At 40.0% G+C, this 21906-nt stretch overlaps 1 protein-coding gene across 1 annotated transcript in view; it reads right to left on the reverse strand.

The window, feature by feature from the left end:
• SPIDR (scaffold protein involved in DNA repair) overlaps positions 1–21906 on the reverse strand; it is a 275902-nt gene that overhangs the window by 222456 nt on the left and 31540 nt on the right. The window contains exons 2-5 of the mRNA XM_027560936.1: positions 20746–20901; positions 20041–20107; positions 13731–13910; positions 10181–10341 (exon numbers count right to left, since the gene is read on the reverse strand). Coding sequence (XP_027416737.1) covers positions 10181–10341; positions 13731–13910; positions 20041–20107; positions 20746–20901 — 564 coding nt within the window. The remainder of the gene's footprint in view (positions 1–10180; positions 10342–13730; positions 13911–20040; positions 20108–20745; positions 20902–21906) is intronic.

The raw sequence follows: 21906 nt of genomic DNA on the forward strand, positions 1-21906 counted from the left end.
GACTCATATTATGACTTTTTAATTTATATACATGTAATGATAATTCCTCAGAGAAGACAATGGCACCCCACTCCAGTACTCTTGCCTGGAAAATCCCATGGATGGAGGAGCCTGGTGGGCTGCAGTCCATGGGGTCGCTAGGAGTCGGACACGACTGAGCGACTTCACTTTCACTTTCATGCATTGGAGAAGGAAATGGCAACCCACTCCAGTGTTCTTGCCTGGAGAATCCCAGGGATGGGGAGCCTGGTGAGCTGCCGTCTATGGGGTTGGACAGAGTTGGACATGACTGAAGTGAATTAGCAGCAGCACCAGCAGCAATGATAATTCCTACAACACTCTTTTCTATTCTACCATTCTCATACCAGAAAACAGATGAATTTAGGAATAAAAGAAACAGAAGGAAAAACAAAACTGAAGGTATAAGAAATGACAGGGTGACAGTGAAAAAGGAGGAAGATTTACACTGAAACAAAAAATGACAAAGTCTCAGACCTGATATGTCATAAGCTAAGGTTTAGCCAATTAACAAGGGAGATGTGGAAGAATAAGGATGTTAAGTTCTGAAACAAATGCTACAAATGATATTGGCACATACTCACTTTCCTAAAGAGAATAAAAGCCAAAATATGCTATAGCGCTATCAGATCAAGAACAGATAGTGTTCACAGATATATGCACACAAAACTAATGTAAAACAACAACAAAAAGTACCTATTCCTCAGTACTACTCCTAAGAGTCCTCCTTTTTAACATAAGAATACACTGGAGTACAAATCTGCCTCTCTTTTAAAAAGCCCTGTGTTTAGTTATGTGTTTTTGGCTGTGCTGGTCTTTGTTGCTTTGTGAGGGTTCTCCCACTGCAGCGAGTGCGAGCTGCTGCCTACCTGCAGTGCGTGGGCGTATCACGGTGCTTTCTCTTGCTGTGGAGCACAGGCCTAGGTGCATGGGTTTCAGTAGCTGCAGCCCCCAGACTCTAAAGCACAGGCTTTAGAGCACACAGTAGGAGCAGCAGCACAGGCTTAGTTGCCCTGTGACACGTGGGATCTTCCAGGACCAGGGATGGAACCAGCATCCTGTGCATCAGCAGGTGGATTCTTAACCACTGGACCACCAGGAAAGCCTTGACTTTGTTTCTTAAATGTAATGTTTCTATACTGAAATCTTCAAAATATAATCAAATGAAATCATGGCTAAATACTCCCTATATTTTCCCTTTTACAAGCATGAAATTTTCATTTTATATAAACATAATTACATTTTAGAGAGGATTTCTAAAATGTGTGCTTTTGATCATCATAATCAAATTCCGTCAAATCTACATGGATAAATTGGGGAGTTCTCAGACATTAACAATTAGTACATATTTAGTTACATCAATTTATTCTGATTCATCATTTAAAATGATTAAATGTTAAATTACATGTGTTACTTTCAATTTTTCATATAATATAAACAAAGAATTACAAACATGCTCATTAAACTTAGAAATACTTTCAAAGTCTGCCAGATTACTTTCTAAATATCCTCTCAAGAAATATAAAATTTTGCTAGTCTACTTTTATTAAATTTTTCCCTATTCCATATTCTGTGAGATACTGAATCATTTGTTCTGCTCTTACTGTTAAAAATACACAGACAACATCTGTTTTGTAACAATGAATCCATATTTGAAATTTGAAAATCACATTTGCTTTCTCTTTAAAACTACAACTTTCAGATCTTGTTTGTCATCCAGCTTATGTTGCGCACCTTCAACAAAACTCCAACTCTCACTCAGGTTATCTGATATTTATTAAGCTACAAGCCTGTATTTGCATAGGAATCACTATATAAAGTACAAGAGAATTACATAACAAAGCTCACTTAAAGCCAATTTTCTTTGTGCTTCCTGAAAAATGTAGGTTAGTAGAAAACTCACTGCTGTATCTCTGCTGCCCTCTATAGGAAGGGTTCTTGGAAGACACATAAAATAAATGGAAAACCCAGATAACAATACTGAATAGGAAGTCACAGCAAGAATCAATTAATCACATGTCCTAAAAGGTGACATTATGAACTGAAGCTATGATCTTTTGATTTTCATCATGCTTTTCCTCCAAGTTGCATAACTGTGCTACACTGCAGGGGATCATGCTACACTAGTTAGAACCTCATTCTGCATTTACCAGCTATGTCTCAATCCCCTAATCTGCAAAATGGGGCTAATAACAACATCTACATAACATGATCAGCACTTACCAAAGTGTGTGGCATATAGCAATAACTCAGAGTTACTGTATTGTTATTAATGGTATCATTGCTATTACTATTATTGGCACTATAACAAAATGGACAGGACCACAGCTGTGAGCTATTTATCTTTTCTTTACTATTCTGCAGAAGTTCTCACTATATTCTGGATAGAAGTGTAAAGTGTCCTTTAAAAATTTTTTTAATACAAGTAATGCACGTACATGGTTCAAAATTCAAAATAGCATAGAAAAAAGTTGCCTCAACGCAGAGATTCCTCAATGCAGAGACAGTCCATACAGATGTACATTCTTTCCATTTTTCTACACAATTAGTCTATGTTTTTGTCATTTAACAAACTATTTTGAATATTTCATAAGCACACAGACTTATATCCTTCTTATACTTGAGAAAATGTTTTATCAATTCCACTGACATATGAAAGTATCACCACAATCAAGATAAACCTTCCCAATCAGCCCCAGAACTGTGCTCTTTGTCCCACTGTAATCCATCCATCTCCACCCTCATTCCCAATAAACCACTGGCCTGCTCTCTCACTAAAATCATTTGCACTTTTTAGAATTTTACATAAATAGAATTATACAGTATATATTCTGCCTCATTCATTTTAAGGACCTGAGGCTAAACTGTAATGGTCGAATTACATGGACCTTGATTCTCAGGCTGTGTGGGGAGCCACTGAAAGTATAAATAAGTAAATGATGAGGTGATAATGCTTATTAAGATGAATCTAAGAAAAAGACATAAGCTAAGAAATCAGTTATGAAGCAAGGAAACAAGACAGACAACAGGGGAAGGGGCCCGATATAGGGAAGAAGTGGTAGGGATGCTGTGATTTTGAGGCCAAATCTGCATGACCTGATAATGAGTAGATTAAGGCAGTGCAAAAAAAAAAAAAAAAGAACTAGGACCAAAACACATGGAGAACATGAGCCTGGATTAGAAGGAAGAGGGACAGGACTTGGAACTCTGAGACTCGCGGTATGTTTAGGACATCCACACAAAGATGTCATCAGGCAGTTGAAAACCCACATGGAATTCAGGATGGCAAGGGGGTCAGAAAAAGACTTAACAATGAGCAGCTTGAAGATAATAAGGATAATAATTGAGTCTTTGTTCCTATACCAGGAAGAGAAAGGAGGAAAAGAAGGCAGGAGTTAAGGCCACAGAGAACACGGCCATGACTAGGCAGACCACAGTTTCCCCATCACAAGAACGCCTCCCAGGGCCTGCTTGGAGCAATCCATTTTTTGAGTCACTTTTTAATAACAACGTAATATGTCATATTTTAACATATTAACTACTAAAAAAAAACAAGTGCACTTGATGAGAAACTACATAGAGAAATACTGAATTTTTTAGATAAAGAGCGAGCCACGGACTTCCCTTTTCTATCACCATAACTTTCAAAGTTCTCACGTGCGTGTGCACGCTGCTTCTGATATAAGAAAGCAATCGACGTGGATCCTGAGGCATTCAACCACCACCCAATACTTTCGTTGCAAGGTTTCAGAGCGGCCTTGATGATTATAGAAATAACCTGGTCACAGTCACATACCTTTAATAATACACTTTCCTGTCTGAAAATAGGGCATAACACCATTGACTTCACAAGCTTGTTCTAAGGCTCAAATGAAAAATGTACTGCTACAAACTCCATGCTGAAACCTAATCCCCAGTGTGATGGCACCTGGGAGTGAAGCCATGCTGTGTAGCCCTCATAAATGGGATTAATGCCCTTCCTGGAAGGTCCCAGGGAGACGCCCTAACCCCCTCCATCACTGAGGACACATGAGACGACAGCTATCTAAGAACCAGGAAGCAAGCCCTCAACAGACGCCATATCTGCTGGCTCCTAGATAGCAGAACTTCAGCCTCCAAAACTGTCAGAATTTCTGTTTTATAAGCCACTTAGTCTATAATATTTTTGTTACAGCAACTCAAACAGACTAATACATAAAGCAATTAGTACAATATAAGGCCCAGTAGATGGTCAATATACATGATCTGATTCTTCCTCTTCCTTGAGGGAAAAGCCAATGACTTTTCTGTCTTTTATTATTATTATTATGAAATATATATATATATATATAGCAAAGAAGGAAATAAACTTCTCCAATAATTCTACCACCCATAGACACACACTTCTCATAAACTATACTTATTCAAGTGAAAAGTGAAATTGCTCAGTTGTGTCCGACTCTTTGCGACCCCATGGACTGTAGCCTACCAGGCTCCTCAGTCCATGGAATTTTCCAGGCAAGAGTACTGGAGTGGGTTGCCATTTCCTTCTCCAGGGGATCTTCCCGACCCAGGGATTGAACCTGGGTCTCCCGGATTGCAGGCAGACGCTTTACCATCTGAGCCACCACAGAAGCCCACTTCTTCAAGAGCTAGCCTGAAAAGTCTGTGTTGTACTGTAATTTGTAATTTTAACAAGGTGTGAATTTGAATTGCAAGCACTACAAGACCTGTGTGCACGAGTTTCTCAATTAGCTGAGTTAGTAAACCCCAGTCAGCCAACTGCATCTCCACCACGCACCATTACAGTTCTAACAGACGTGGTTATTTACACAACTTTCAAGTGATAAATATAACCGTAATTAACAAGAGTATTTCCCCCCAAAAAAGCCAAGAAAAAAATTTACACAGCATAATGTTATCAAGTTTCATCCACCTTGTACCACGTATCGGAATTTCAATCCTTTTGAATGCTGAATAATAACCACTGTGTATGAAACAGAATAGGATCCTGCCTCTCGTTTGTAGAAAAGCTTCACCTGCTAGGACCTTCCCAAGTTCCAAAGAACAAATTTAATTAGACAAGTAAGAAAATGGAGGAACAAAGGAAAGCTGTCAAGCAACATAAAACAGTAACAGTTCAGCTACTGAACACAGTCAAGGACCTTCAGTTCTTCCGCAGGGGACAGAGGTATTATCCTGAGCACTGTCCTTGAGTCGTTCTGCTGACACTGAAACCTCACCAGGTGGAATAAATTAGCTGCACGCTGACCACAAGCACACAAGCCACAGGCTGGATGTTGCCAGAAGTGGGATAATGGTGACTCCTGACTACTTCAGCACCAGCCAAGCAGAAAAATGTCCACAACTGATCAGTCACCCTGCAGCCCTGTCACTAAAAGTTTTGCCCTGAAAGCCATGGCGGAGTTTGGGTCCCTGGGACCCAAACTCATGCCTCCACGCTCAGCCCCAAACAGTGGGAGTGCCATGCAACAAAGGCTGCACTTGCCCTCACCACAACCCAGTGTCAACAGACTGGCTTTACTACACCAGAGCAGGCAGACCCAAGTTTAATTCCGTAACACACACACACACACACACATATCTATATCTATATACAAAAACACACATATACGTACACACACATTGAGAAATGGTATATTTCCTGCCACATCAGTAAACAAGGGCTGGCACAGTCATTACCGATTGCAGCCACCACAGAAGATGAGCTGGTGAGCCCTGAGGGAACGCAGGAAGGAAGTACCTGCTGTCTAGCAGCCATCAGACTGCAGTCACCCCCCACACTGAGCCCTGAGGAAACTTGGGATGAGAAAACACAGGATACTGGCCCTAGACAGTTAAGATGTGTATCTAAGGAATGATTTAAGGGAATTCAGACTCTGGTATCTTCCCAAACACAGAAAAGCACTAAATTCCTTAACTTGAGATACCAGGTTTTCTTTAATTAACAATAACCTTTTGATGTTCAGACTACCTACCCTTTGTTGCATAACGCCTATATATTCTGACTACCCCTCCCCACTCAGCTCATTACAGCAGTTTATCTCGGGGTTACTTGTGATGCTGCCTTCCAGGCCTTAAGTCCTAAAAATTCCCACCAAATAAAACATAACTCTCATCTTTTAGGTTGTGAATATTTTTTTTAGTACACAATATACATTTGTTGTTGTTCACTCACGAAGTCGTGTCCAACTCTTCTGCAACCCCATGGACTTAGCCCACCAGACTCCTCTGTCCATGGGATTTCCCGGGTAAAACTGAGGAATGGGTTGCCATTTCCTTTTCCAGGGAATCTTCCTGACCCAGGGATCTACCCGCGTCTACTTCCACTGGCAGTCGGATTCTTTACCAGGGAAGCCCAGACAATACACATACCCACACATTTTGTTTATTCCTTCACCTGATGATAGATATTTGGGTTGCTTCCACCATTAGGACACTGTGAATAGTGCCACTATGAACATTAAGGTACAATTTCTGTTGAGACCCTGCTGTCAAATCTTTGGGGTCTATGTCCAGAGGCAAAATCACTAGGTCATATGGTAATTCTACTTTAACTTTTGAGAAACCAACAAACTGCCTTCCAGAGTGGCTGCATCATTTGAAATTCCCACCAATCGTACCCAGGGGTTCCAATTTCTCCACATCCTCAACATTTATTTTCCCATTTATGGGTAACAGCTATCCTAATGGGTATATAGTAATATCTCATTATGGTTTTGATCAGCTAATGACTAACAATTAGGAACATCTTTTCATGTTCCAGGTTGCCTGGAAAGAATCCAGAATATGGCCATGATGGTATAATAGGAAATGGATTTATCCTCTTGCTTGAAATAACCAAAAGGAAAGAAATGAGACAAAATACTTGAAACAATGGCTTTCAAGACATGGGACATCAGGCAAGAAGAATACTAACTCCTTAAAGATGGGAAACAAAGAACTGAGCCCTACAATTGACTCAGCTTACTTTCCGGAAAGAATTTCCAAACTACACAGTGAGGAGGGGGAACTGAGGTGGAGACTCAGGGCTCCCTGAGTTGAAGGGACAGGGCCGAGAGTCCATGGAGATAGAAGGAGCTCAAGTTCATAGGCCAGAGCACCAGAAAAGCCAGAGCTGCACAGAGAAACCCAAACATCCCCCTCAAGTATTCGGCAGAGTACTGATCAGCATGTGCACATAAAGAAACTCTACATCAGGGAAAGAGTCCCTTGGGAGCAGAGAAGACCAGCGCCTAGAGTTCATACAGGGTCAGGAAACTGGCTGTTCCTGCTAACCCGGTGGAAAACCGTAATTCAGGGCATTACAGAGAACACTCGGGAAGGTCCTGCTTCAGCACTAAGACCTAAGACTGAGTACTCCTCCAGACGCAGAGAAAAAACCATGAAGCAACATTAAAAAGGATGAAACTGTTTCCAGTAACTGTACCACAGAGCAAAGCCTCAGAGTATTCAAAGAAATTTTTTAAAAATCTAGTACCCAACAACATAAAATTCAAAATATTTGATATACACTCAAAAATTTCCAGGCAGGTAAAGAAGGAGAAAAATACAACTTCAAATGAAAAGAAGTATCAATCAATAGAAAGAGACATAGAAATGACACAGATGATAGATTTACAGAAAAAGCCATTAAAACAGCTATTATAAATAGACTATTTATGCTGAAAATACAGATAAATGTATGATTGTGTTAAGGAGAGACATGGACAATGTAAAATGACTCATATCAAACTTTTAGAGGTGGCAAACAGCAGACTAGAATGACAGGAAAAACGGTTAAACTTGATATAACAATAAAAACCGCTCAAAATGAAATGCGAGAAAAAATGGGCACAACATCAATAAACCATGACATAAAATCAAGCAACCCAATTAATACACAGATAATTACAGTCACAGAAGAGAAGGGAAAGGGAAATCAGAAAGGAAAAAAAAAGTGCTGAATAAAGGCAAAAAACTCTTCAAATTTGATGAAAGCTTTGTGCCCACTTGTGAGGAAGAGAGTTAACTCAGCAGACCTGAGACAGGTGTCCCGCGAGCTCCTTGTTTGCAAGGCTGGTCCTTGCCAACCTCTGGGAACTAACCTGGATGTCAGGATGGGCCCACCATGCCCTAAAAGATGTCAGGATGAGCCCACCATGCCCTAAATGGTAACAGTGGCTCCCCGCGCCTCAACTGTGCCAACAATGCGGCTTATGTTGAATACCCGTTTTTCTTCCTGAAATCTGAAATTCTGGCAATGCTAGGCAGACAGCACCCCTCAGTAAAAATCCTGGGCTCGGAGTCACTGATGAGGGAGCCCCACTGGTAGACACAAGTGCACATATGTTGTCAAAACTCACTGCTGGAGCAATAAAGCATACCCTGTGTGACTCCGCTGAGAAAGACTCTTGGAAGAGTGATGATTTTGCTTTTGTATGCTAAGTTCTGCATGTCTTCCTGGCAAATCACCGAACCTAGAAGGGAACTTGGGGATCCCAGACCAACCACAGATCCAAAAACTTGGCAAACTCCGAACAGAAAACTACATCTAACCACATCACAACCAAAACAGTTTAAAACAGGGAAGAGAAATCTTAAAACATCAAGAGTAAGAATAACTGCTGGTTTCTTGATAGCAACTCTGGAACTAAAAGAAAAGGAAGCATTGCCTTCAAAATTCTCAAGAAAAATGATTTCCAACCAAAATTCTATATAAAGTTTCAACCCCAGGTCAAAGTGTAATGACTGCATTTTCTGACATGACAAATTCCACAAAATTATCTTCCATAAATCCTTCCTTGGAAGCTATTGGAAGAAGTATTCAATCAAAATGAGAGTAAAAACCAAGAAAGAAAAAGACATGGAATCCAGGATAAAGTTACTCCAAGCAGGAACAAGGTGAAGGGAATTCCCCGAAAGAGGGTGAAGAGTGGCAAGGTTCACAAAGCAGAGAGGACTCTCAGGTGACATCAGAGAGGCTAGGAGTTTGTGAGAAATAGTTCTCCACAAAAACAAAACTAATCAAATGCTGAATATTTATTCATTCATTCATTATTTATTCATTCAGCATTTGATTAGTTTTGTTTTTGTGGAGAACTATTTCTCACAAACTCCTAGCCTCTCTGATGTCACCTGAGAGTCCTCTCTGCTTTGTGAACCTTGCCACTCAGCCTGGTGGGCTGCCGTCTCTGGGGTCGCACAGAGTCGGACACGACTAAAGCGACTTAGCAGCAGCAGCAGCAGCAGCAGCAGCAGTATATAATCACAATGGAATATTACTTAGTCATAAAAAATGAAGTAATGCCATTTGCAGGAACATAGACAGACCTAATCATACTACGTAAAGTAAGTCAGACAGAAGCAAATATCATATGGTACCACTTCTTTGTGGAATCTGAAATGACACATATGAACAAATATACCAAACATAAACAGACTCACAGACACAGACAACAGTCCTGTGGCTGCCCAGGGGAGGGGGACAGGGGAGGGATGGATTGGGAGTTTGGGATTAGCAGATGTAAACTAGTATATTTAGAATGGATAAACAACAATGTCCTACTGTATAGCACAGGGAACTATATTCAATATCCTGCGATAAACCATAATGGAAAAGAATATGAAAAAAGAATACATATATACACACATACATATATATAAAATTGAATCACTTTGCTGTAGAGTAGAAATTAACACAACATTGAAAATCAACTATACTTCAATAAAATATTTTTTTAATTTTCTAAAAACTTAATAGAATGCCTGCTATGTCTGAAAATCTTAATGAGAGAACTGAACAGTGAAAATTTAAGAGTTTTATTCATAAGTAAAACAAAGCAGCATAAACCCAAATAATTAACTCCATAAAAAAATGAAAGCTGTAAAGGAAAATCACAATTAGTAGTTGTATTGCTATGAATATTATTATTCAGAATTGCACATTGCTGAATCTAATCTGACTAGACCACGAGACACCTGTCCGGGTGGAACAGAAGGATCCTGGGAAAGACCCATGTGTACCAGAGGGGAGAGCAGGTGAGAAGAGAACTCAGTATTTATCCATGTTTAAAAGCACATTACCAGCATACTGTTTAGAGGAGTTGCAAACAAAACACCAAAGGCTGTGACTAAGACATGCCATGAACAGAATGGAAAGTTGGAAACAGTTCGTCCTCACCTTAGGAAGCTCAGGTGGCGTCTCTGCTGGTGTCAAAGAACGACTGCTTGCGCCGGAAGCACAGTCAGATATCTCCACACTTTCACGCTCTTCAAATTCATCACATTCACAAGCATCTTCCCTCTCACTGTCAATCTCCCAGTCAATAACCTGCAGGTCATCTAAAAATACAATTTTAAAATATTCTTAAATTGTATTAAATCTGTGTGTCCTCAGGATTTTTAAAAGACCCATGTTGTTCAACAATTTAAAAATATATTAAAAGGCAGAAGAAAGTATATTTCTACTTTTATCTATAAGCATCTCATTTCTCCCACCTCTGACTACCACCTCAATTCTCAACTTCTATTAGTTGCTTTTCTGTTCGTCTGGAGTTTCTTCAGCATTACTGTTGATATGGAGAAAGTTTTAGTATCTCGATAGAAGATCAAACCAGAAACAACATTCCCTGACACCAAAGCCTAACCCAGAGCAAGGCCCTAACTCTCCTCAGTTCTGTGAAGACTGAGACAGGTGCGGAAGCTACAGAAGAAAAGTTTAAAGCTGGCAGAGACTGGTTTGCAAGGCTTAAGGAAAGAAGTCACTTCCGTGACAGAAAAGTGCAAAGTGAAACAGTGAGTGCAGATGTAAATGCCTCACCCAGTCATCCAGTGATCAGGCAAAGAGAATTCATGATGGTGGTTACACTAAACAACAGATTAGCAAATCAGGTGAAACAGCCTGCTACTGGAAAAGAGGCCACCTAGGATTTTCATCAGTTCAGTTCAGATGCTCAGTAGTGTCAGACTCTGTGACCCGTTGGACTGCAGCATACCAGGCTTCCCTGTCCATCACCAGCTCCTGGAGTTTACTCAAACTTATGTCCATTGAGTCGGTGATGCCATCCAGCCACCTCATCCTCTGTAGTCCCCTTTTCCTCCTGCCTTCAATCTTTCCCAGCATCAGGGTCTTTTCAACTGAGTTAGCTCTGCATCAGGTGGCCAAAGTATTGAAGTTTCAGCTTCAGCATTAGTCCTTCCAATGAATATTCAGGACTGATTTCCTTTAGGATGGACTGGTTGGATCTCCTTACACTCCAAGGGACTCTCAAGACTCTTCTCTAACACTACAGTTCAAAAGCATCAATTCATTGGCGCTCAGCTTTCATTATAGTCCAACTCTCACATCCATACATGACCACTGGAAAAACCATAGGCTTGACTAGAGACGGACCTTTGTTGGCAAAGTACTGTCTCTGCTTTTTAATATGCTGTCTAGGTTGGTCATAACTTTTCTTCCAAGGAGCAAGTGTCTTTGAATTTCATGACTGCAGTCACCATCTGCAGTGATTTTGGAGCCCAAAAAAATAGTCTGTCACGGTTTCCACTGTTTCCCCATCTATTTCCCATAAAGTGATGGGACCAGATGCCATGATCTTAGTTTTCTAAATGTTGAGCTTTAAGCCAACTTTTTCACTCTCCTCTTTTACTTTCATCAAGAGACTCTTTAGTTCTTCACTTTCTGCCATAAGGATGGTGTCATCTGCATATCTGAGGTTATTGATCTTTCTCCCTGCAATCTTGATTCCAGCTTGTGCTTCATCCAGTCCAGCATTTCACACGATGTACTCTGCATAGAAGTTAAATAAGCAGGGTGACAATATACAGCCTTGAGATACTCCTTTCCCAATTTGGAACTAGTCTGTTTTTCCATGTCCAGTTCTAACTGTTGCTTCCTGACCTGCATATAGGTTTCTCAGGAGGCAGGTCAGGTGGTGTGGTATTCCCATCTCTTGAAGAATTTTCCACAGTTTGTTGTGATCCACACAGTCAAAGGCTCTGGCATAGTCAATAAAACAGAAGTAGATGTTTTTCTGGAACTTTCTTGCTTTTTTGATGATCCAACAGATGTTTGCAATTTGATCTTTCATAGATGAGCAGAAATCAGTGCTTGGCTGCAAAGCTACAAAGGACAGGCTGACCGCCTCGTTAGGGGCTAATGTAGCTGGTGGGCTGAGGTTGAGCCAGTGTTCCCCACCGTTCTGAAAATCCTAGGGTGCTTAAGCATCAAAGCTAAGTCTACTCTGCCTGTGCTCCAGTGACAGCACAACAGAGTCCGTGTGACAGCACATCTGTTATCAGGCAGTTTGCTGAGCACTGTGAGCCTACTGCTGAGACCTGCTCCTCAGAAAGATTCCCCTCAAAATACTAATGTTCACTGACAATGTCCCTGGTCAGCCAAGAGTTCTGATGAAGATGTACAACAGAATGAATGTTGTTTTCATGCTTGATAACACAACATCCACTCTGCAGCCCATGGATCGAGGAATAATTTCAACCTTCAGGCCTTATGATTTAAGAAGTTCACTCCACAAGGCTACAGCTGCCATCGACAGTGATTCTCTGATGGATCTGGGCAAAGTCCACTGAAAATTTTCTGGAGGGGAGTCAGCATTCTAGATGCCATTAAGAACATTCATGATTCGTGCAAAGGAAGAGGTCAAAATACCCACAGTGATAGGAGTGAGGAAGAAGTGGTTTGGAGCCTCACAGATGACTGTGAGGGGTTCAAAACTTCATGGGAGCAAGGGGCTGCAGGTGTGGTAGAAACAGCAAGAGAACTAGAAGTGGAGCCTGTAGATATGACTGAATTGCTCAAATCTCAGGATAAAATTCTAACTGGTGAGGAGGTGTTCCTAGAAAGTGGTTTCTTGAGATGGAATTGACTCCTGGTGAAGAGGCTGTGAAGACTGTTGAAATGGCAACAAAGGATGTAGAATATGACATAAACCTAGCTGATAAAGCAGCAGCAAGGTCTGAGAGGACTGACTCCAATTCTGAAAGAAGTTCTGTGGGTAAAATGTTACTGAGCAGCACTGCATGCTTCAGGAAAAATGTTTATGAAAGGAACACTCCATCGATGTTGCAAACCTCACTGTGGCTTTAAGAAACTGCCACACCAACCCCAAGCTTCACTTGAGTAGCCATCAACACTGAAGTAAGACCCTCCAGCAGCAAAAATGTAAGACTTACTAAATGAAGGCTCAGATGGTACATAGAAGTTTTAAGCAATAAAGTGTTTTTAAATTAGGGTGTGTCTATCATTTGTTTAGACATAATACTAGTGCACACACACTTACTAGACTACAGTAGTATAAACACATGACTTGTATGTGCTGGGAAACCAAAACATTCAGGTAACTTGTTTACTGCAACATTCACTTTACTTTACTGTGCTGGTCTGGAGCCAAACCCAAATACCTCCAGGTACTTTATGCTTTATATTATATTATTTATACTTTATATATTATTTTATATTGTACTTTAGAGAACTGGCTTTGATCAATTTTAACATGTTCAAGCCTAAATTGTCAACTGTAAAAATAATCCTGATAATACCTACCTCTGAGGGAGTTATTGTGAGAAATATTATGAGAAAATGTTTCTAAAAGGTTGGGACTCAGTAATATCAAAATCAATGCTAAGTATTAGAAGAGAAGTGTAAGTTATTTGTATTATTAAAACACAATATATAATAGAAATTAAATTTCTTTAAAAAATTATCAATTTACCTTCACTGGCCCCATCTTCTGTACATAAAATGTTGCTGTTACAACACCTGCCTGTTCTAGAATGATATCCATTATCTCTTTGTGATTTAAAAGCTGTTTTATCTTCATCTGACAGATCACTTCCACTAGAACTCCACGTTATAGCTGCAAGTCCACTGGTACTCTTAGAGGTGGTAGGTTCTGCAAAAGAAAAAAAAAAATCTTAATGGCCAATTGATTATGGTTATTGATCAATATGAGGTTTAATACATGCTACTTTGCCAAAGGCACAAATATACAAAGTTCTGTTGATAGTGAAAACAATGTCTTATTTCAAATCTTTCCAACTAAAGGTCTATGAGCAACCTGGCTAAATTAAATCCAAACTACAAGAAGAAAAAAAATAAAGTCAAAGTTATAAAAGACAAGGAAAATGACTGGAGCACAAATGAAAAGTCAAAAAATAACCCTGAAATAACTATAAAACTATAACTTTGTTATAGAACTTTGTTATAAAACTATAACTTTGTTATAGAATATTTCATCAAGCCTTAAGGGTAAAAAAGTTCCCCAAAAAACAAAAAATCAATAATTATCTACAAAAGGAATGCTTCTGTGTGCTTCCTTTACTATACTAGGAGCCCTGGTAACAGCAGTTTGCTTAAAATGCTTAACAGCGAGCTTTTAAATTTAATTAACCTTATTTTCAGATTATAGTTGGTTCACATACAGTTGTCAGAAATAACAAGAGAGCCCTGGTATGCTTCAAGCAGCTGCTCCAGGGGTAACATTCTGCAAACTACAGTACAACATCACAGCCAGAATGCCGACAGTGATGCTGTCAAAACAGAGAACAACTCCATCACTGTGGGGATATCTTGCACTGCCTTTTCAAAGCCAGTAACAGAGCTCGCCTCCCCACCTCAATTCCTATTTCCTAGCAATCACAAAGCAATTTTTCACTTCTCTAATTTTGTCATTTCAAGAATAACATACAAATGATATCACCTACATCCCCTTTTATCACTGGCTTTTTGAGCTTAGCATAATTACCTGGACATTCACCAGGCTGTTGTATGTACCAACAGTCACTTCCTTTTTTTTTTTTAAATTACTGAGCGCTGTTCTGTGGTGTGAATGAAGCACAACACGTTTAATCAGTTACCCCTTGAAGGACATCTGGATTGTTTTCAGTTTGGGGCTATGACGAATGAAGCCACTACGAACACTGTGTACGGGATTTCATGTGACTGCAATTTCATTCTCCAGGATGTCTAAGGGTATGACTGTTGGACTGTATGGTAATTGCATGTGAAGCCTTATAAAGAACTGCCCAGCTGTGTTCCAGAGTGGCCGTGCCATTCTACAGTCCCACAGCACTGTGAGGGTGATACAGTTTCTCCGTATCACCAGCACGTGGTGTGCTCACTATTTTTATGTTGTCCATTCTACAGACAGGAAATCTAGCAGGAATGGAGCATCTCCACTGCAGTGGAACCAAAGTTTAACAGAAAATCTTACTGATATTAATCAGAACAGATTAGATATCTAATAAAAATCAATTTTCCTATTCACATTGACTGGATAATTGAGTTATAATGCTAAAACCAAGGAAAAAACCCTTAACCACATTTCAATACACTATAAGAGATTAGATATTACAACTCAAGTTTTACAGAAGAGGAAACAGTATCAGAAGCTAAATGGCTTCATTAAATACATATTTATATAACATCTTCGATACAGTAAAACCTTGAGGAAAACAAAAAAAAGAAGAAAATTCCTGCCCTCGAGGAATGCAACATTAATTAACTATGAAAAGAAAAATCAAATACTTTATTTGAGATATGTCACAGAATATTGAGGATCACACAAAAAAGTGAATGCTCCACTTTATACTAATCAGGAAAGGAAGATTCACTGACAAAATGGTGTCTAGAAAATCAACACTTACAAAGGCACAAAAACATGAAATAATAGTAAACATTTACTGAACACTTACTTTGTGTTATGAACATCTAGAATTACTAAAGTTGTCTATCCATCAAAATATAAAATTAAATGTAAACTATTCAGAATAAACAAAGAACCCATATTGATTTAAAGAGCTAATAAAACTAAGCTGTGAACTTACTTACAAAAGACATTATCAATCTTTTTCATTATTATGCATCTGGAAAAGTAATCAAAAGGGAAAAGTGGAATGCTCTATACACTGAATGTGTGAGTCCCCCAAAACTCACACATTGCAGCCTAATCCTCTGTGATGGCCTCTTCAGGAGGTAATCAGGTCATAATGGTGAAGCCCTCAGGAATGCAATTAGCACAAGGTGAAGTGAAGAGGAACTGAAGAGCCTCTTGATGAAGGTGAAAGAGCAGAGTGAAAAAGCTGGTTTAAAACTGAACACTCAAAAAACTAAGATCACGGCATCTGGTCCCATCACTTCCTGGCAAACAGAAGGGGGAAAAGTGGAAGCAGTGACAGATTTTATTTTCTTGGGCTCCAAAATCACTGATAACAGTGACTGCAGTCATGAAATTAAAAGACACTTACTCCTCCAGAAGGAAAGCTATGACAAACCTAGACAGAGTACTAAAAAGCAGAGATAACACTTTGCCGACAGAGGTCAGTATAGTCAAAGCTATGGTTTTCCAAGAGTCAGATACAGACATGAGAGTTGAACCATAAAGAAGGCTGAGCGCTGAAGAATTAATGGTTTTGAATTGTGGTTCTGGAGAAGACTCTTGAGAGTCCCGTGGGCTGCAAAGACATCAAACCAGTCGATCCTATAAGAAATCAACCCTGAAATTCCTTGGAAGGACTGAAGGTGAAGCTCCAATATTTTGGCTACGTGATGAGAAGAGCCAATCATTGGAAAAGACCCTGATGCTGGGAAAGATTGAGGGCAGACAGTTAAGGGGGCAATAGAGGTTGAGATGGTTGGACGGCATCACCGACTCAATGGACATGACTTTGAGCAAACTCTGGGAGATAATGAAGGACAAGGAAGCCTGGCGTGCTGCCGTCCATGGGGTCGCAAAGAACTGGTCACGACTCAGCGAATGAACAACAAATCCACTAATATGTTAAGTTCTAACCCCAGCATCTCAGAATGTAATCGTATTTGGAGACTGGGTCTTTAGGTAATCAAATTAAAGTGAGAAGTTAGTGTGGGCCCCCATCTATTACGACAGCTCTCCTTACATAAAGGAGAAATCTCGACACCTAACCACACATGCAGAGAGGGAAGACCTAGGAAAGAGATACTTGGAAAAGAAACAGCCACCTACAAGTCAAGGAAACAAGTCAGGAGCACATTTCCTGGAAGGAACCAATCCTGCCAATATCTCACTTTGGAATTCTAGCCTCCAGAACTGTGAGAGATAAAGTTTCTGTTGTTTAAAATATCCTGTCTGTAGCACTTCATTATGGCAGCCTTAGCCATATGCTAACCCAAGTCACTTTGGAGAGAAAGATGAGCAACAGAGGAGGGTCTGCCCTGAAAAAAACCTATGGTTCAACAGGGAGAAAGACACATCAAAAAATAACAATTTAAAAATTTACTGATGCCTTTCAAGGAGATTTCTGACCTCAACAAAAAACAGCCTCTGAGAATATATTCTGCAGAATATTTCAAGAAAAATAAAATAAAACACACTATTTTTTTTTATTACATGGTTTCATTTGCTTAGGAAACACATTTTCACATTTTTTAAAAAGTTCTTCCTTTTAAAGAAAATTACTATTTACAAAGGTTCCAGCCTATTTTTATTTCAGTTTTCTCTTCTTCCACCTGCTACAAACCTTCCGGCAAGATCCTTTGCCAGCAAGCAAAGGATCACCTCTCTCACCCCTTCTCTTCTCCTCCATCTCCTCCCCCTTCCTTGTCTGGTTCTCAGTACCTTTCAGGTAAGGAAACAGACATGGAGATAAGGAAATGGAGTCTCCCCGTTTTTTGCACACTCTGCCAAAGTATGTTCCCCCACTTTTGCTTCCCTGTTCTCAAAAAAATACTACTTCCACATTCTAGAAATTTTGTTAACAGCCTATCTTAAACTAACACTTTAAAAGTTACTATTTTTAAAATAAACCAGTTTCAGGGAATGCCTTGAGTTCCCTTTTCTATCAGTTTCTATTTATGAGTTTTTGGTAAATTATTAATAACACTTTGTTCTCTTAACAAGCTGCTTATGCTGTAAACAAATTAACTATACATGGATATATGCTTTTCCAGTCTATCAGAACATACTGGTCATTGCACAGAAAAGATAGTATAGCAGAGTAGGTTTTAGGTTGAATATACATTGGCATGGAAAACCAACTCAAAAGATGCTTTTGAAATTAAACACAAGGTAGCAGCTTATTTAATATTTCTTTCTCTGTCCAAGTTAAATTTGATTATACCTTCAAATCTGCAGAAAAAGGTATAACCCACATCGTGTAAAAGAAAGAAAGAGTTGATTCTTGAACAACCCAGGCGTGAACTGCACAGGTCTATTTACACAGAAATTTTTTTGTATGTACTACTACAGTCCTACACAACCCACAGTAGGTTGAATCTGCTGATGCAGAATTGCAGATAGGGCTGATTGTGAAGTTAGCTCCAGGCGAATTTCTGACTGTGTGTAGGGTCAGCACCCCAGCCCCCCATGCCAGTCATTCAAGGGACAACTGTACTATTTATTTTCTCCATACTTCATATTATGACAGCTTAGAAATTAGAATTAAATTGATCTTTGAAAATTACAACATTTGGCATTAATAATAGTAAAATTTAAATTCTGTAGCACCATCAGAAGATTACGGTATTATTTTACTATACAGTATTTTAAGAATCAAAAAAATTAGGAGAATTTTATTTTTCAATTGCATAAAAGGAATCCCCTTAAAATAATAATACAGCTTAAAGTGTTAAATCTCTTATTCACAGAAAGTTTTTCACTCAGCAGGACACTGAGCAGGCGCTCACCTCTCTGCCATCAAACAGAACAGCAATTGCTGCAGTTGTTACCATCTAAGTCCCTAAGTCATGTCCAACTCTCTGCGACCCCACGGACAGCGGCACGCCAGATTCCTCTGCCCTCTACCATCTCCTGGAGCTTGCTCAAACTCATGTCCATTGACTTGGTGATGCCATCCAACCATCTCATCCTCTGCCATCCCCTTCTCCTCCTGCCCTCAATCTTTCCCAGCATCAGTCCCATTTCCAATGAATCAGCTCTTCTCATGAAGTGACCACATTACTGGAGCTTCAGCTTCAGCATCAGTTCTTGCAATGAATATTCAGGGTTGATTTCCTTTAGGACTGACTGATGTGATCTCCTACTAAGTGTTAACCTTTGAACAGGGATTTTTTTTTTTAATTCACAACAACCCAGTGAGATACACAAGTTTGAGACCTATTTTCCAGATGCAGAAACTGAAGCAAAGCATGCTTAGCTTGCTTTCTCAAGATACCACAGTCAAAACACAGTCGGGACATGGCACAATCAAATGAGACCCCCGAAGTCTGGAGTCACAACCCCTCCTGCCCAGCCTGAGGGTGAGCGAGTGTAGCAGCAGAACCTGCGGCCTCCCTGCTAGTCACACCCCTTCCTCCTTACCAACAAAATCCCAGTTTTATTGGAGCAGAAACACATATGTTTAAAAATCCCTAATTTCACTGATGTCTCTTTTGGTGGAGGTGACACTGTGGAACAGATTCTGGCTAAAGGCAGAGGTCCGAGGGACAGTACTCCTTCTCAGAGGAAAGTTCATTTGGAGAAAATCCTCCCAAGTCTACACTTTTCCTGAGAACTGGGCCTGCAGAATTCAGCTTCTTCCTCATGACTGCAAAAACAGACAGCAGAACTCAAAATGAGTCCAGCCCCCTGACCTTCTTGTTGCAGGAGATAAATTCAACCCATCCCTTCAAACACTTCAATACACTTTCCTACGATCCATAACTCCAAGTCTTCCCTAACCATCACTGACTAAGTAGTATAGTCCTTATATTACCGGTCATAACTTTATTTCTCAAATCAGATTCCTTTTAAAACCCTGCAGCCATGAATCTGAGCTTACCTACTGGGTTCTGTTGATAACAGTGAATTCAATAAAGAAACAAAAAAATTTAATAATTATCTATAGGAGGCATAAAACATGGGACAAATGGTGAAAAAAGATGAGAGAGATGCAAAAAACACCTCTTTACATTGTTTGGGTGTTTTTTCTAACCATGAATATATAGTTTTTCCAAACGATATAAATGACTTTTTAAAAGAAAACAAATAAATCAAAGGAGGATATATTAGGCTTTTTTCTTTCCTGCCAAGAAATCAACAATATTACCTTTCTTGGGTCGACAGGATAATTCAAGGTGTTTTTCTGTAGTAGTCTTCTTTTCATCTGTTAATGACTTCAAGCAGATAATGGTAACAATAATAATAATAATTAATAATGATGTAGTAATTCATGTGACAAGAGCTAAAAACCAACATTACATAAAATATTCAAGAACTTACACTACACCCCTTTAACATATTCATCTATTTTCCTTTATTTACCAACAAGTATTCCCAAAGCACATATTTATAATTGCATTTTTATATTTTTCCAGAATCTAAACAGAGGACTGTCTTTTTAGAGTTGATAACAGTGGTGAGCACCCCTTCTTACGGTGAGTACTTCAAAGTTACCACATAAACCAAAATCAACCAGAATCCCCCAGTGTCATCAGGTCCTGATACATAAGCATTTCATTAAATAGACTTCTTTTAAAGGTAGGATGCTCAACAGTGTCATCTTCTGAGAATATTTCCAGTATGCATCCCTACTTACAAAGTGCAAAGTCCTACATGACAGAAAGAGGTGAATACTACTATGCCACGATTGTAGGGAATTCAAGGATGAGAAAAACAAGGAACACATCAATTACAGTGTTCTGAAAGAAAATAAGGAAGGGAATTCCAAAGAAATGTAAGTATAGTGGCGTGAACTCTCAGGAAGCTAGGATTTATCACTCAGCGTTCGGGGAAGACAGCATCATGACTTTACCGGAGTGCCAGGACTCTTCAGAAATCCTTCTCCACACCTGAGCCATGCTTCAGACAGGGAAGCCACAGTCCCCACGGTCCTGAGCCCTGCTCGTCTGCATGGTAGGGGACTCTCTCCTGGAAAGGACGGGTACTCTGCATCCCGATTTCTTTTTCTCTGTAGAAACAGTTTTCAAAGAAAAAAAATAAGGAAATCAATTTCATTAAATATACACTAACAAATGGCATTGGGGAGCAAGCCCAGCAATGGCATCAGTGAGGACCCAGTTTTTATTTCATTTTCATGTAGAATTTCCATTTTAGTGTCTTTTTAGAGAACAGTATTTCTCCAGTCTTTAAGGACTTAGCTCCTTCCATGGGCTTCGGTGGAGGCCGTGGGGCAACAGCTGCAGGTCTGCTTCAGGGGGAAGGTCCTTCTGGGCTTCCTGGGAATGACTCCTGACCCCCTGGCTGTGAGTGACACGGCTCATACAGTAAGGTAGTTTCACACACAGCTCGTGAAGCACACAGGCATTGGAAACACTCGTTTCAGCAATGTCTGATGGCTTCAGCCTCTACTTTGTTCCAAATGAGGAACTTCTTAATGGCCTTGTCCTTGGGCACACACTGGGCACAGCTGGTGCATGAACAGGCTGCATGTGGCCTCGGCCCTTCCTAGACACGACCATCGTTTTTTCCTTCTGTGGTCATTTTGGAAATGGAAGCAAGGAGGCAAGAGAGAGCTGGCAGAGTTTGCAAACTGTCTCTGAACCTCCACAGAAAGAAGAGTCAGAAGACAGCAAAACTAAAAGGGCTTGAACAACACAACTAGACAACCAACTCTAAAATACAAGTGGATGAGGACAAACCATGAACCCTCCAAAGTCCTGCATGGTATCCCATCTGACAGGAAAGAGCCAAGAGAAGCAAGAAAACAGAGGAGGGCCGAGCACAGAGGCAGCTGGTGTGCAGCAGGCAGGAGAGCAGCAGCTGAGAATGCACCAGAAATGGGAGGACAGGGGCTCCACCCGAGACCCAAAGGAACCAAGGAGCTTACGACCAAAAACGGTGACAACACTGATTGTTTTCTCTCAAGCTATCTTATTTAGGTTTTTTTTTTAATGTCTACGACAAACAATGGAGAAGGAAATGGCAACCCACTCGGGTATTCTTGCCTGGAGAA

Source organism: Bos indicus x Bos taurus, chromosome 14 (genome assembly GCF_003369695.1).
Source record: "Bos indicus x Bos taurus breed Angus x Brahman F1 hybrid chromosome 14, Bos_hybrid_MaternalHap_v2.0, whole genome shotgun sequence".
Classification (NCBI taxonomy): Eukaryota; Metazoa; Chordata; class Mammalia; order Artiodactyla; family Bovidae; genus Bos; species Bos indicus x Bos taurus.